Source organism: Stegostoma tigrinum, chromosome 9 (assembly GCF_030684315.1).
Source record: "Stegostoma tigrinum isolate sSteTig4 chromosome 9, sSteTig4.hap1, whole genome shotgun sequence".
Taxonomy (NCBI): domain Eukaryota; kingdom Metazoa; phylum Chordata; class Chondrichthyes; order Orectolobiformes; family Stegostomatidae; genus Stegostoma; species Stegostoma tigrinum.
In genome coordinates this window covers 8,096,048-8,110,570 of record NC_081362.1, presented here as the reverse complement: position 1 = coordinate 8,110,570, position 14,523 = coordinate 8,096,048, and the positions used below count along the sequence as shown (strand labels likewise).

Below are 14,523 nucleotides of genomic sequence, written 5' to 3'. Positions count from 1 at the left end.
AGGTATTTGTTTTACTGTATTTAAGGAACTGTATATATGAACATCACAGTCCTGCTTCCTCATCTACTGTGCTCAGATTTGTCTCATTTAAAGCATGTTATCTTTCCATACTGGGAATCCCAAAAGGCACTTGCTTCACAACTGAGCTTCGCCTGCCATGCTTTCATTCCTTTCTCCAGTCAATGGTTATGCCAACACTTACAGCTATCCAAATCAATAGCTAGTACTGTTACCCAGTTTTCATTTCATCTGCAACTTTTATAACCCCTACACCAATGCTTAGTTGCTCATAAACATAGTGAGTAATCTTGAGAAGAACAATATTTCAATGATCTTAATTTTTTTAAAAAGATGCTCCATGGTGTTTATAAAGATAGAAACATAGAATCCCGACAGTGTGGAAGCAGGCTATTCAGCCCATTGAATCCACACCGATCCTCCAAACAGCATCCCACCCAGACCCACCTGCCACAGCCTATCCTGTCCCTCTTTATACACATATAAAAAAGCCTAAGAAGTGAATCCTGAGCCATGCAGAGAGCTTTGGGGGAGGAGTGGCTGAAAACTGGATTGAAACAGCAGGTCATTGACAGTGCAGGGAAAAGTGGAGACAGATGGGAAGAGTTGCAGAGAATGGAACTGGAGGTTCTATAACCAATGATGGGTTGAAATAATCAAATGTATACTAAACAGTAATACCAGTGGAAAAAGGGTGTAAAGCTGAAATAGGTTGCCGATAAGATGGGGTATATTGTTGCAGAAGAGACAATGTAACTTAAAACACTGAATGTAATGTTTTTCTTTCTTTAAAAAAAATTGCCTTTTCTGGCTGGACATTGGAGGGTAATATTTATGAAGTCCATTGAGATGACCACAGGCTGAGGGAAAGGAGTGTGCTGGTGAGCTAAGTTAAGTGGTGGGTATCCAAACAAAACTACAGGGGAAAAAATATTCGTGTAAAAGAATATGAAGTGCTACAAACATATTGTAGGAATGTTAGCTTCCAGGGGAGCAAGAAAGGTTAACATTTTGAGGTTACAGGCTTGTGACAGATTTCAACATTTTTAACCATTTCCAGAAGCTGAGAGATCTGCTGTGAAGTTACAGAAATTTCTCCTTTTATACAGGTTTACTCCATTGGCAGTTCTTCTATGTTTAATATAACAACTTTAACAAGTTTGTATTGGTTATTTTAAAACTTTCTCCAGTAACACTAAAAAACACACACCAACACTAAAAACTACCCACTGTTCTTGAAATAATTCTATTGTTTCCATTTTCAACTGCTAGAGAATGACAATGGAAAATATTTTAAGTTATGTCTCAAAGTTATTTCACTTAAATACAATTTAACTTTATCCTCAGAACCTGTTATTACAGCTTTGGTAGTTTAACATCCACACACAAAACAGAATTGTTTCCAGTTCTGAAAGCTCTAAACATTTGGTAATTGATCACGAGCCATAAGGAAAAGAATGAAGCAAAGCACTGTACACCTTCAATTTTCATTAGCACATAAATGTTGATGAGGAAAAATATCCAGTCAGTTAATTCCAAGGAAAAATAATTTTAATTAATGTCACTGGTTCAAAAGCCCCCAAATTTGATAGTCACAGACATTCTCATATATGAAAAACATGTTTTCTCTAACCTCATTGAAGAGCAGTTCCCTCCTCTGCTGTTTTCTTAGGTCCATTTTCTTAACAGCCACTTGTTTCCCAGTGTGCTTCTCTGTCACAATGCAGACAATGCCCGTGGAGCCTTCTCCGATCTTGATGAAGTTTTCCAAGTACTCCCGTGGATCACCTGCGTTAACTACAAGCTGCAGAGCAGCTCTGAACTGTTCATGGGATACACGTGTGGCTTGCTGTTGTGTTGATGAACTCCAGCTTGGATACTGGTAAGCACCTTGGCTAACATATTGAAAGTTCGACTGAGGTGGCGGCGGCGTATTGTGGTATTGAGATGTTTTGCAGTATGATGATGTAAAATAATGGCTAGATGTTGCGTAGTTGGGGTTGGTTGGACACTGAGGTAGCTTTGATGGGCCTCGAGGATAAGTGTCTGACCAAGTTAGCGGAGGACTTACGCCCCTTTGTAGTTTTTCATAATCCACCTATAACACAAAAAACTAACGGATAATCCAATTATGCTCATGCGTTTTCTAAAAGTGAGCAGCTTGCTGCAAACCTAATAACTACTGACATGGTCTAACCTCTTTATGATAAAATGTACACAGTCTGAACGGAAGGCCTTGGACACTGCCTCACGATCGATCACAATTGCAATTAATTACAACCCCTGATTCATTTAATCAATCACTTTCACCAGCAGTGCTCAAGGATGGACAGGACATAAAACGTAACTCTGCTATCAATTGCCAGCACCACTACTGGCTGTCTGCCAAGAGTCCCCTGATCCATTTTAGTTAAATGCACATTAATCTGAATTTGGCAGAGTAATCAAGGACCTAACTGAACTGTGAAATTGAATTCTACTGTGGAACATCATTTGGCCACTTTATGCTAAGACTGCCGGAGAGAAATACTGTGGCATCAATTTGTCACTGCTATCTCCTGTTAAGATGGAGAAGACAGAGTGTCCAATACTCTTCGATTACATTATATCTGGGACATAACTGGAAACAGAATTATCACTGATAAAAGATCAGCATTTGAAAAGAAAAGAATCATTAGCTATTTCAAAATGGAAAATTTGATAGAATTTTGCTTATTTTAAAAACCATTCCTCCTCAGATGATTCCCCTTCTGAACAGAAACTTGCCATTTAAATTGCTAAGTAACAATATTCCTTTGTAACGTGGTGTTCAGACTAATCCTGTGTAAACATCAGTGATTAAGAAAATCACTGATATAGTTCTGAGAAGAGGCACAGCAAACCGGGCACCGAAATGCTGCACCATTTCTTGTGCATCTCATTCTCAGGCCTCTAGATCTCTATATCAGGGGTAACCAAACTTTACAATCTGTTCTATGATGTTAATGTAACTGATTCCTCCCTGCATTTATAATTTATATTTGTCAAGTTTCCTTTTTTGACTTTAATGACTTTCGAAATTTGGAAGAGATCATTTTTAGCAAAGACCATAGCATCAATGGAATGATGGATCTGCAGGTTGAGATGTACACTAATTAAGGAACATGAATTTAAAATTTGATGCATGGCCTTCAAACATCCATTAGACATGACAATAGGGTTGAGACCAAAAGCTTGAGCATCCTGTCATTACATGCTAAGCTGCATTACTATTACAATGTAACAACTGAGGGCCAGTCTGGAAGGGGAGGAGTGTGAGCAATCAGCAGGCTGCTGGTCTACACGCACTTGCAGCTGTTTTCATTACAGCATTGGTGTGGTGTTTGAACCCAGATCCCTTCTTGGAAGAGATAGTATCAGGCTGTGAGGTTTAGGGTACAAAATGTAGTGGAGAACAAGCATAAATAGATACAGGTTTTGGGCAAATTAACTTTGCTGTTTTCGATGACTGGATTACAATCACTGAAGTCACAAAAATAATTCAGATGCAATCATCATGTCTCAGTGATATGTGAGGTATAATTTTTGATGCAAAAGAAAATATTTGGTATTTTGCACTAATTCGTTGTAGTATGTATAGGTTTGTGCTGCAAAATATTCTTGTGTAATTTAGCAGTACAGAGGTTTGAGTTGCGTACTTTCCCATATACAGAATTTACAATCCTTCCAACACTGATGGGAAGTTGTGGTAAATGGATGAAGCATAATTTTTCTTGGTAAACCTCAAAAACTGGAGGGTCAATTTACCTGGGTTATTCTTACACAGTCACCTCTGAGCTTTCTCCATAAGTACTACCGCTGCAACTGAGCTGTCTTTCCATTGTCTCGTCTCTTCAACGCGACGAGGTGTGAAGCAGTTAAAATGAATGACCGAAGTGGAACAAATTCAAAACTTGTAGCTGGTATGATTTGGAATTGGTATTTAACATTTATTCAATTTGTTTCTCCTAATCACCATTAACTATGGAGATACAACAGAATGGTGTTTCCATCCCCTTCCAACTGCAATTTAAATCATTGCTTTGGAAGCTTTTAAACAAATTCACATTTGCAAACTTTGAGTTTACAAAAACAAAACAAGGTGTGAAATGGACAATATTCAAATCTTTCCATTCTGCAAGACAGAGTGTTATTATCAGTTAGGTACTTCCTATAATCAGGTGCTTTATTTACCTGGAAATAAAAGTAGATTAAATAAATTAAATCTGCCCTGTAATAAAATTCCATTTTAAGAATGTTAATTTTTTTTTACATAAGTACATAAATATATATATACACATAAAATTTAAGGCAGCTACCATATTTACATGCAGAAAGCAACTGTGAAAATAAGGAACACTTTATAGCTATTACCAGAGAACTGCAAATATTGCTATTCCATTGCAACAAAAGCCGTGACTGTTTTGGTCAATTGCTGTAATATAGGACAGCACTTCAACCAGTACAGGGGAAACGTATGTCATGCTTTCTGACTCTACTTCACCATATTACTGTTCATTTTCCATTAATAGTATTTTGCATTCCTGTAATGGATTCACTCCCCAAGGAAAACCTTTCATTGCTCGTAAATACTGACTACATTCGAAACCATGTCTGCAGTCAGATTATGTTCTAACATGGTGTCTGACACAAAAAGCTACAGAAAATTGAACAAACACTATGCTGTGGCGCATAAGTAATAACTCAAAGGGATGGTTTTGTCCGCAGTCTTCCCCCATTAAAGGAACAGTGTCCCCATTTTGTAACAGAACCAAATATCTGGTTGTGAAATGATCAGGGGGGTAAGTCACCAAAATTTCTATTTGAAAATCATCCCAGCAAGTGAACATCCAATGGGAAAACCTGCATGCTGTCAGCTCAAAAATCATTTTTGTTGAATGTCACGATAGTAAAAAGGTTTTGTGTAACCGGAGGAAAAGGTCTATGTCTGTATGTGTGTGAGACAGAACAGGACTGCTGGTAGAACACTCCTTCCATTACTAGCAGGCAGTGCCACCATGAGTGTGGAACGAAACATTCCTGAATATAGCAAGATCAGACCTCTGGTAAACACAAGAATGAAAAAACAAAATCAATATCCAACCAAAAAAAACCCCACAAAATGTTGTCATGAAGTCCCCTAAGTATAATCGAGATGGATGCAAAAGTCCTGTAGACTCTTTGGTGTGGGCAATATTCCACCTAATTTCCCTCTACATGCTTTTGCTTGGGCAATTCTTTAGGCACACACACCAAGCAGAAAAATCTGGCCTATAGTGTTGACAAGAGAAAGACAATACCGAAATGTAGTTAGCGTGACAGCTGCCATTAATCTACATGTACTGCAAGGGCTCTTGTGGCACAGTGGTCGTGTTCAAGTTCCAACTGCTCCAGATGTGCATAAGAACATTTCTAAACAGGTTGATTAAATAAAGAGTAATTCTGACTTAGCTGTTGAGAGATCACTTCAAGTCAATGATTGTTGCTGACATTGAGTATGCAACTCATTCCTTCTGCCCCTTTACTAACAGCCTCTTTGGCAGCAGGTTGGCATAGTAAATAAATAACTCACAAGTCTACCTAGATTGGTTGCGCTTCCCTGAAAGGTGGTTTTCTTATGGACACAAACCTGTTTTCGTAAACTATAGAAGGCTGAAGTGCACACACTGGCTTGTTTCATGCACAAAATGATAGTGATCTTGTCGACCGATGGAAAAGGCTATAGTCCTCAATAAAATAAAACTGTCTTTGACTTCAGGATAATTTCTGCACATGTAAAAAACTAGATTTTCTAATTGATAACGCGAATGTTATGGGTGTAATTAATCAGAGAAAGAGCTGGAGACATTTGAAATGGAAGCTTTTTTCATTTGCTTATGAGATCAGTGTTACATGTTGGGTCAGCACTTATTTTCATTCATAGTTTCCCGAGAGAGAATGTGGTGCTGACCCGTCTTTTTGAATTGCTAAAGTCAATAGGGATACCTACAGTGTCGAAAGGAAGGGAGTTCCGGCATTTTAACCCAACAACAATGAAGGAACAGTGATATCTTTTATAAAAATCTAGAATTAAGAGTTGAATGATGAACATGAATCCATTGTTGATTGTTGGAAAGAAACCATCTGGTTCACTAATGTCCTTTAGAGAAGGAAGCTGCCATCCTTACCTGGTCTGGCCTACACGTGACTCCAGACACACAATACTGCCCTCTTGGCGATTAGGGATGGGCAATAAATGCTGCCCAGCCAGCAATGCCCTCATCCATGAATAAATAAAGAAAATAAACATAATAATTTCAAGCCAGACAGACTGTGGCTTGGACAGGAACTTATACGTTATGCAGGTTGGCATTGTAGCTCGGTGGTTAGCACTGTTGCCTCACAGTGCCAGAAATGTGGGTTCAATTCTAACCTTGGGCAACTGTGGAGTTTGCATATTCTCTGTGTCTGTGTGGGTTTCCATCGGGTGCTCCAGTTTCCTCCCACAGTCCAAAGATGTGCAGGTTAGATGCATGGCCTTGGGAAATGCATGGTTACAGGGTTAGGGAGGGGGTGTGTCTGGGTGGGATGCTCTTTGGAGGGTCGATGTGGATGGGGGTTAGGGGAGGGGTGTTGCTAATTGCCTGCTTCCACGCTATAAATTCTATGAGTGCCTATGCATCTGCTGCTCTTGTCTTCATGATGGCAGAGGTGATGACACCACTAAATTCCATTGCCATTAAATAAAATTAAGTTCCTACTTAGGTAACATTCCTGACTATATGGTTCTACAGCCAATAGAACTACTAATATTTCGACAACTAAAAGCCTTCATTATGAAAGCACTGGAGCTGTCTCACAAACCGAGTTCTATAACGGATGGTTAGTTGGGCAGTTTTCAATACAATTTCTTCAGCCCATTCCCCAGATGTTTGTGGCTGCAACCACAAGCTGCAATAGGCTTACTTCACAACTGTGACATGAACTGACCAAGAAGGCTGAAATTCTGGCTGGGTCTGGGAATTGAGTAATTAACTCTTCTTCTTTCTAGAAAAAAATTACATTCAAAGCATAAGAATGAGTTTAAATTTTACAATTTGTAAATTGAAAGGAACCGTTTTTCCTTGGGTGGGGGTAGCTCTTATGAGGGGGCATAGTCTTGAAGTGAGTGGTGGTAGATATAGGGGAGACGTCAGAGGTAGGTGCTTTACTCAAAGTGGTAGGGGCGTGGAATGCATTGCCGGAGCGGGTAGTGGAGTCGGCCTAGTTAGGGGCATTTAAGCGACAATTAGACAGGCATATGGATGATAGTATAAGGTAGGGATGGAGGTTAGATAGACCTTAGGTTTAGGGTAAAGGTTCTGCCCAACATCGTGGGCCAAAGGGCCTGTACTGTGCTGTACTGTTCTACTGTTCTATGGGTTTAGGTGTTGACAAAGCAGCCTTGGTGAATTACTGAAATGCATCTTGTAAATGGTACGCACGACTGTCAATTTACATCAGTGGTAAAGGGAGTGATTGTTGAAGGTAATAATGGATGAGGCACCAATCAAGCAGGCTGCTTCGTCCTAGATGGTGTCAAGCTTCTTCAGGGTTGCTGAAATTGCTCTCCATGCAAATGGAGAATATTCCATCACAAACCATGGACAGGCATTGGGGAATGGGAGATAAGTTACTCACCACAGAATTGGTGATATCTAACCAACTTTTGTAGCCAGTATTTGTACGGCTGGTCTAGCTGATTTTGGTCCAATCTGACAATGAACCAATCTGATCCATGATTATCAGTGGACAAAAGAGCCCAAATGATGGCAGTCACCGTGACACAACCGATATCTGCTATCATAAGTATCTTACAATGGGGAATTGATGCTGCTGATCTGTTTCTATGATGATGATTGTGAGATATTTATCAGCTACGATACTATGGTATATCACCAATTCTTCAAAATAGGGCATGAAAGGAAGAACGGGGCCTTGGTTTAACTTTGCAACTAAAAGATAGCGCCTCCAGCAAAATAGACCACTCTCAGCATAGAACTAGAGTAGCAGCCTTGATTGAACTGGGAACCAATTTATACCTTCTTTTTCTGCAATGATGTTTTTAAACCACATACAGTCTACTTGTGGGCATAGGGTCATAGAGATTTACAGCACAGAAAAAGATCTGTCTGCTTATCAAGGATTGGGCCAAAACAACACCTAACTATTTTACTCACATTTTACAGCACTTGGCCCGTAGCCGTGTATGCTTTGCCATTGCAAGTGCACATCTAAATACTTCTCAAATGTTACAAGGTTTTCTGTCTCTACCATGCCTACAGACAGTGAGTTCCAGATACCCACTAACCTCTGAGTGAAAAAATATTTGTCCTCACATCACCACAATACCTTCTTCCCCTTATCTGAAATACATGCCCCTGCTCATTGATCCCTCCACCAAGGAAAAAAAGTTTCTTCCCTTCTACCCTGTCTATGTCAGTTTTATACATCTCAATTATGCCCCCTCCCACCTCCGTCTCCTCTGTTCCAAGGAAAACTATCCCAGTTTATCCGATCAGTCTTCATAACTAAAACTATCCAGCTGAGGCAACATCCTGGTAAATCTGCACTGCACCCTCTCCACCACCATCACATCGCTCCTTGAATGTGGACTCCAGACCAAAACACAATACTCTAGCCGTAAGCTAACCAACATTTTGTACAGTTCCAACAAAACCTCCTGTCTTAAACTCTACGCCTTATTATGTTCAAATGCAAGTATTTTATAATATGTAATAACAATTCAGACAATGCAAGGTAAATTAGAAATTAGCAAGGGATCAATTTCTCAGATAAGCAAGAAAATTCACAGAAATGCAACAATATTCACCAGTCTACATCATTGTGACAAATTGTACCAAATTAGGCATCCACTGACAGACTTGTTAAAGACCCCTTAAATTAATATATTGTCCATCCCTGATTGCCCTTTGACCTAAGTGCTTGCGATTAAGAGCTATTATATTGTTGCCGACCTGGAATCACATTTATATATAAGACTAGGTAATTGAACTGGATGGGTTTTCACAACAACCAATAATGGTTATGTGGTCACTTTAGGCTATCTTTAAATTCCAGACTGCTTTAAAAATTGAATTTAAACTTCTTCATCTGCCGAGTTGCGATTCAAACCCATATTCCCAGGGCATTAGGCTGGGATCCAGATTACTAATCAAGTGATATTACCACTATGCCACTGCCTCCCGTCATTTTAGTAGCTCTGACGCTTTTTCACCAGCACTTCACCGTGTCAGTCATTTGATATGATGATAATATAAACACTATCAATGCAGCCTTGGCAATAGCACTCAGCCTCCATGTTAAAAGGTGAACATGACTCTTCACTGCAGTACTGGTAGAATACTTAAATGAAGGCACCAGCAATTCAACAGCACATAAAAAATTTGATTGCACTTGAATCACATTGCAGCTAACAGTTAAACCGGAGTGAACATGAAAAGAATTGATTTGATCTTTGCAGTTAGTGGGGCTTTGCTTTGCTGAAATTGACCACTAGGACTTCTAGTTCTTGTACTGCAAAAATATTTAATCAGGATATTGAGAATGTGAAAGATTCTACGTAAATGCAAGCTGCGTGCTTTAGTAAAACTATTTGATCCAATATTCTTTGAAGGATTTATATACTATCAGCATGGTTTCCAGTATGCTTGGAGTTTTTTGAGATCTCTAAGTGCTGTTGCAAGGTTGTCCTCTATCAAATGTGGCAAAATCCCAATTCGACATTGATGCAATCTCCACTTGACAATGAAGGTGATGGTCACTGTGCTTGCTGGCTGACGTACTGGCGTGAGTTTTGTGTCACCACTTTTAGGGAAGCCCTATCATATTATGTGCTACTCAGGGACTTAACTGGACAGCATCAGGATTCTCCAGAATCAAGGACTCCATGGCTGAAGGTGCTATCCACCAAAAACTGCCAGTCAATTAGGGAGACAGTGGTTGCTGCTGCTGCTGTGACATCATCCTGAAGCCTTGTACTATTACCGGAGGCCAGGCCAAAGGTAAGTGGTGACAACTCGAGAGGTATGCTGAATTGCAGCAGATCTCACTTCCCAATGCCTGGTTCCCTCAACTGAGCACCAACCGCCTTTGAATGAGGGAGCTCCATAGAAGTCTACAGGTAACCGTGTACACGTTGGCTTGTCATGGTCCCTGCACAGCGAGCACTCTGCCCGCTGCTGGATTAATACTAGGAGCAACACAGAGAATTTTGAGTGGGATTAAGTAATCAATGTTTCATAATACTCAATTATTTAAGACCTCAACTGGCCGCATGGCAGGAAATTAGTAATGGAGAGTGAAGACTGAAAGGCAGTGGTGTCTCCACCTGTCATCCTACCCCTTGATTAAATATGCTCTGTCACCAAACTCACAAAGGTGAGGGCATTACATTCCATCCATCATTTTAATATTTCTCCCTTATTTCCAGGCTGTTTACATCCACTATACTGTTTCCTCCTCCAGTTTCCTGGTGAGACAGTATAAGCAAAATTATATTAATACTGTCCTGCATCTAAATTAAAAGATATCCTGCTCCCTATAAATATAATTTTGGGGAGAGGGCTCGCTACAAAAAATGAAGGCTTGTAGGTTTCAATCTGATCACCCTTTTAATTATGTGACATCTCTTAGTTATTGCTAATCAATCAATCTCTCTTGAACTGAATATTAATGATTGTTAAGTGTGGAGATTCATTCTTTCAGACTTTTGGGGCATTACAAACTTTACATTGAAAACATTTTTCCTCATATTCCTTTCCTCCATTTTACTTCCACTTTTGTAGTACCCGATATGCTACTACAAAATGGAATTCATCCATTTTGGTGAATGGATCCACTGAATCATCCACTGAAATTCACCCCCTTCCTTCACAGTCCTTATACTGTTAATTTCATTATCTTTCAATTTGACTAATGAAATACACAGTTGCTTGCCCTGTTCAATCAGGTCCAAATTTCCATCTGATTGCACCATCAAATACTCAAGACTTTCAGCAACATGTCAGGCAAAATTCATAAAAGCCTAACCAATCAAAGGCAGTCTAACCTCAGGCAGAAGCCACAACAGATGCCTTATTTCATCAATTTGTGAGCCAGTATTTTTGATTCAATAAGACAGGGCACAATTTTTTGTGCATTGCTGTTAAAGTTTACAGCTTCTCAAGTCACCAATCCTAGACTGCTAATTCCTGATTTAACCCTTCCTGACCTTCAGGCTCTCTTTAAAAAAAACTTCTTGCTTCTTCCTCTAGCTTAAATCATTGAATTTTTTTTAAACCATTGTGGCAGAAATTCCAAAACTATATTTTAAAATTCAATAAAGATTAAACACGATAATGATTAAAATCATTTAAACTCCCACCATATACAGTCGAGGAGATAATGGAAGTATCCCAAGAAAAGTTAGTGATGAAGGCTAGGTTCCAACATGTGTCAATGCTGGCAGTGAGATTAGGGTTAGCAATACCCAAGGAAGTTGTGTGGAGCCTAGGTGTCTTCGATCCTGCCACTTCCTGACCAGGGACTAAAACAATGTTGGAAAATTAGAGCAAGCCTGCCTGGAGGACATGCTCCCTGGTCTACTACCGAGAGGCCACTCCTATGGGCAGTTGACACCTGGACAGGTAGTGCTGCCAACCTCCATTCCAAATCTGGAAAAAATGGCCCTAGCACATGATAGTACCAGCAAACTGGAAGGCTGGGCAGTGGTAAGAAATACCATGCCAACCAACCTCTAGGATCACCCCATATAGCTAAAACTCTTCCCCCCCTTTCACAGGTCGCCACAAGATCGAGAGCCAAAGGGCCTGTACTGCGCTGTAATGTTCAATGTTAATGTGTTACTACAGCCAATGTTGCAAACACAGGAATACCAAGGTTGAAATTTAATGGATAAAATGGCTAAGTAACTTGCACTGAACTTTACTGTTATTCCAATCCAGAAGATTAAAAATAAAAATCTCTGTTCAAATGTAAGTTGTTCACGTATTCTTTTTTACAACCTGTGACTGTACATTCTGTCACTTCAGTATTAACTTGTTAATCTATTTTGTTACTCAACACTACTGTACAGTTAGTGTGCCCACCTCCGTTCAAGTACTGTTTCCAGTGTTCAATTACACAGTAATAAAATACAGTGTCCTAAAACAATGGAAGTTAATATCAATATGTCTTAAGATGTTAACTAAATGGACAACATGGATAGTAACTACTAGAATGACTACTTAGTACATTTGTGGTGATCATAAACAAATGCTCAACAACGAAAATAATTCTGCAGTCTTTTTCCATATGACACTTGCTGAGCTATTAAGAGACATATTAAATTTATGGCTTACAGACTGCCCATTTGTGAAAATGATCTGTTAATTGGAAGCTTCAATCCAGGGTTTGGAAATTTGATATTTTTTAAATGTTACTTAAATTGAAAGCTATAAATTGCAATTGGAAATATATAACTCTTCCAAGTTCGGCAAAAATGAGAGCGCAAGGATGGTGGATGAATATTCAACAACACATGTAAGTAAATATTTCTGAATTCAGAACCGTCAATACATATGTCTTACTTTGAGCAGCTTGCAGATATTGGCTTTTTAATTTTTATTGTATTTGTTTACCATTTCATATACCAGTATTTTTGATATTTTAATATTTGAATAAGGGCAAATAAACTTTCCATTAAAATAATGGTTTCTGTTCTTGTTGGTAGTTCACAGAGTTGTGTGATGCAACTTAGATACAAGCAACTATGGCTTTAATTGAACTGTTTCAGTTTAAGCTTGATTTCATTTTCACTAACTAATGCTACATTGATTATGACATAAACACAGTTTTATTATTATATCTTCCCCACCAATGTGCCTCCTTTTAACAACAGGTTCTTAAAATTTTGATTATATTCTACAACAGGTTCACTGGGCAAGAACCATTTGAACTGGTGCTGCCAGTAAATATGGTGCTGCCATATTTACCCCATGGACACACATTCAAGAATAGCATCAAGTGACTTCCTAATGGGTGTGTATCTATAATGTGATCTCCAGTTCTGCTTAATAGGGATTAGTTAACAGTATTTGTTAACCTCCGAATAGGGACTTGGGGTTACGCAGGGGAATTTTTTGGGGAGAGGCTGCATGAGGGGAAAAAATCTGCACAGCAAGAAAAATCCAACTGCTTGGATTTCTTCTAACTACCTGCATTTATTTGTACACAGGATGCAAGTGTCACTGCTGGGCCAGAATTTATCGTCCATCCCCAGTTGATGGTGGACCACCTTCTTAATAACTAGGCTACTTTGGAGGGCAGTTAAGGATCAATGACGTTTGCTGAGAGTTTGATGTCACACACTTACAAGATCCAGCAAGGAATGCATTTTTCTTCCCTGAATGGACACTGGTGAAGCAGATGGGTTTTTATTTATTTTAAATCAACCAGTTCAAAGATGTTATTGCACACCTCTGAAGCAGATGAGACCTGAACCAGGGCTTTCTGGCTCAGAGGGAGAGACACTACCATTGCACCACAAGAACCCTTTAAGCTTACTGCACCTGGTATTCCATTCAAGTACTAACCAGGCCAAAGTCTGCTTAGCTTCTGAACTTAGATGAGATCAAGTGTTTTCAGACTGCTATGGCCACAGATGGATTTCTATGACAATCTGTTCATACACAATAACAATTATGGATTTGCTCCATTACCTTTTGTTCCAGATTTATCAACGAACTGAATTTAAATTCCCCAGCTGCTGTGGTGAGATCTAAGCTCAAATTAGTTAGCTCAAGTTATCCCAGTAACCATAACCACTATGCTATCCATTCCCAGTACAGGTATTCTGTTTTCCAATAACAGTACTTTTTCTGACTTCCAAGTACCAATTTCAAGTCATAACATGAACACTTATGGCACAAACACTTTGTCTACCATCTCTCAACTAGCCAAAACAAAAACTAGATATCCAGTTTAACGTCCCTTTCCAGCTCTTGGACTGCATTTTGCATCAAACTATGGACAAGTTTATACACTTTTGACTGACAGAAGGAGAACAAGAATTTCAGCCTGCAAGTTTAAGTTAGGTTTGAAACCATGCTCCATAAAAGGAGAGTATTTTCCAGTGCAGCAATGAAACACAATTCAGTCCCTTTCAAAATTAAGTAGCTAACCAGTCATCACATTCTGTGGATTTTGACATTTTAAACATTGTCTGAAAATTCTGAAAGGATTAAAAATTCATCTTATGGATCAGAGTTTCAATACCAGCTAAATGTGAGTGAGTTAGGGCACTGATGAATGTAACATTTTGAAGTCCAGCATGAATGTTGCATTTAAAAATGCATGCTAGATGTTCTCAATGCATAGTTATATAATTTCATTCTGAATCAACATTTTAAATTTGTGTAAAGTAAACGTATTTCTGCAAAATGCTTGAAAGTCATCATTAGTCAATTA

The 14,523-nt window shown here is 39.1% G+C and overlaps 1 protein-coding gene across 6 annotated transcripts in view; it reads right to left on the bottom strand.

The window, feature by feature from the left end:
* LOC125455001 (serine/threonine-protein kinase PAK 5) overlaps nt 1-14,523 on the bottom strand; it is a 193,789-nt gene that overhangs the window by 21,210 nt on the left and 158,056 nt on the right. For 5 of the 6 annotated variants that reach the window (XM_048536452.2, XM_048536451.1, XM_048536455.2 and 2 more), the window contains one exon: nt 1,652-2,116. The exons of the other annotated variant lie outside the window; for it this stretch is intronic. In XM_048536452.2, the coding sequence (XP_048392409.1) occupies nt 1,652-2,116 (465 nt within the window). The remainder of the gene's footprint in view (nt 1-1,651; nt 2,117-14,523) is intronic. 6 annotated transcript variants of the gene reach the window in all.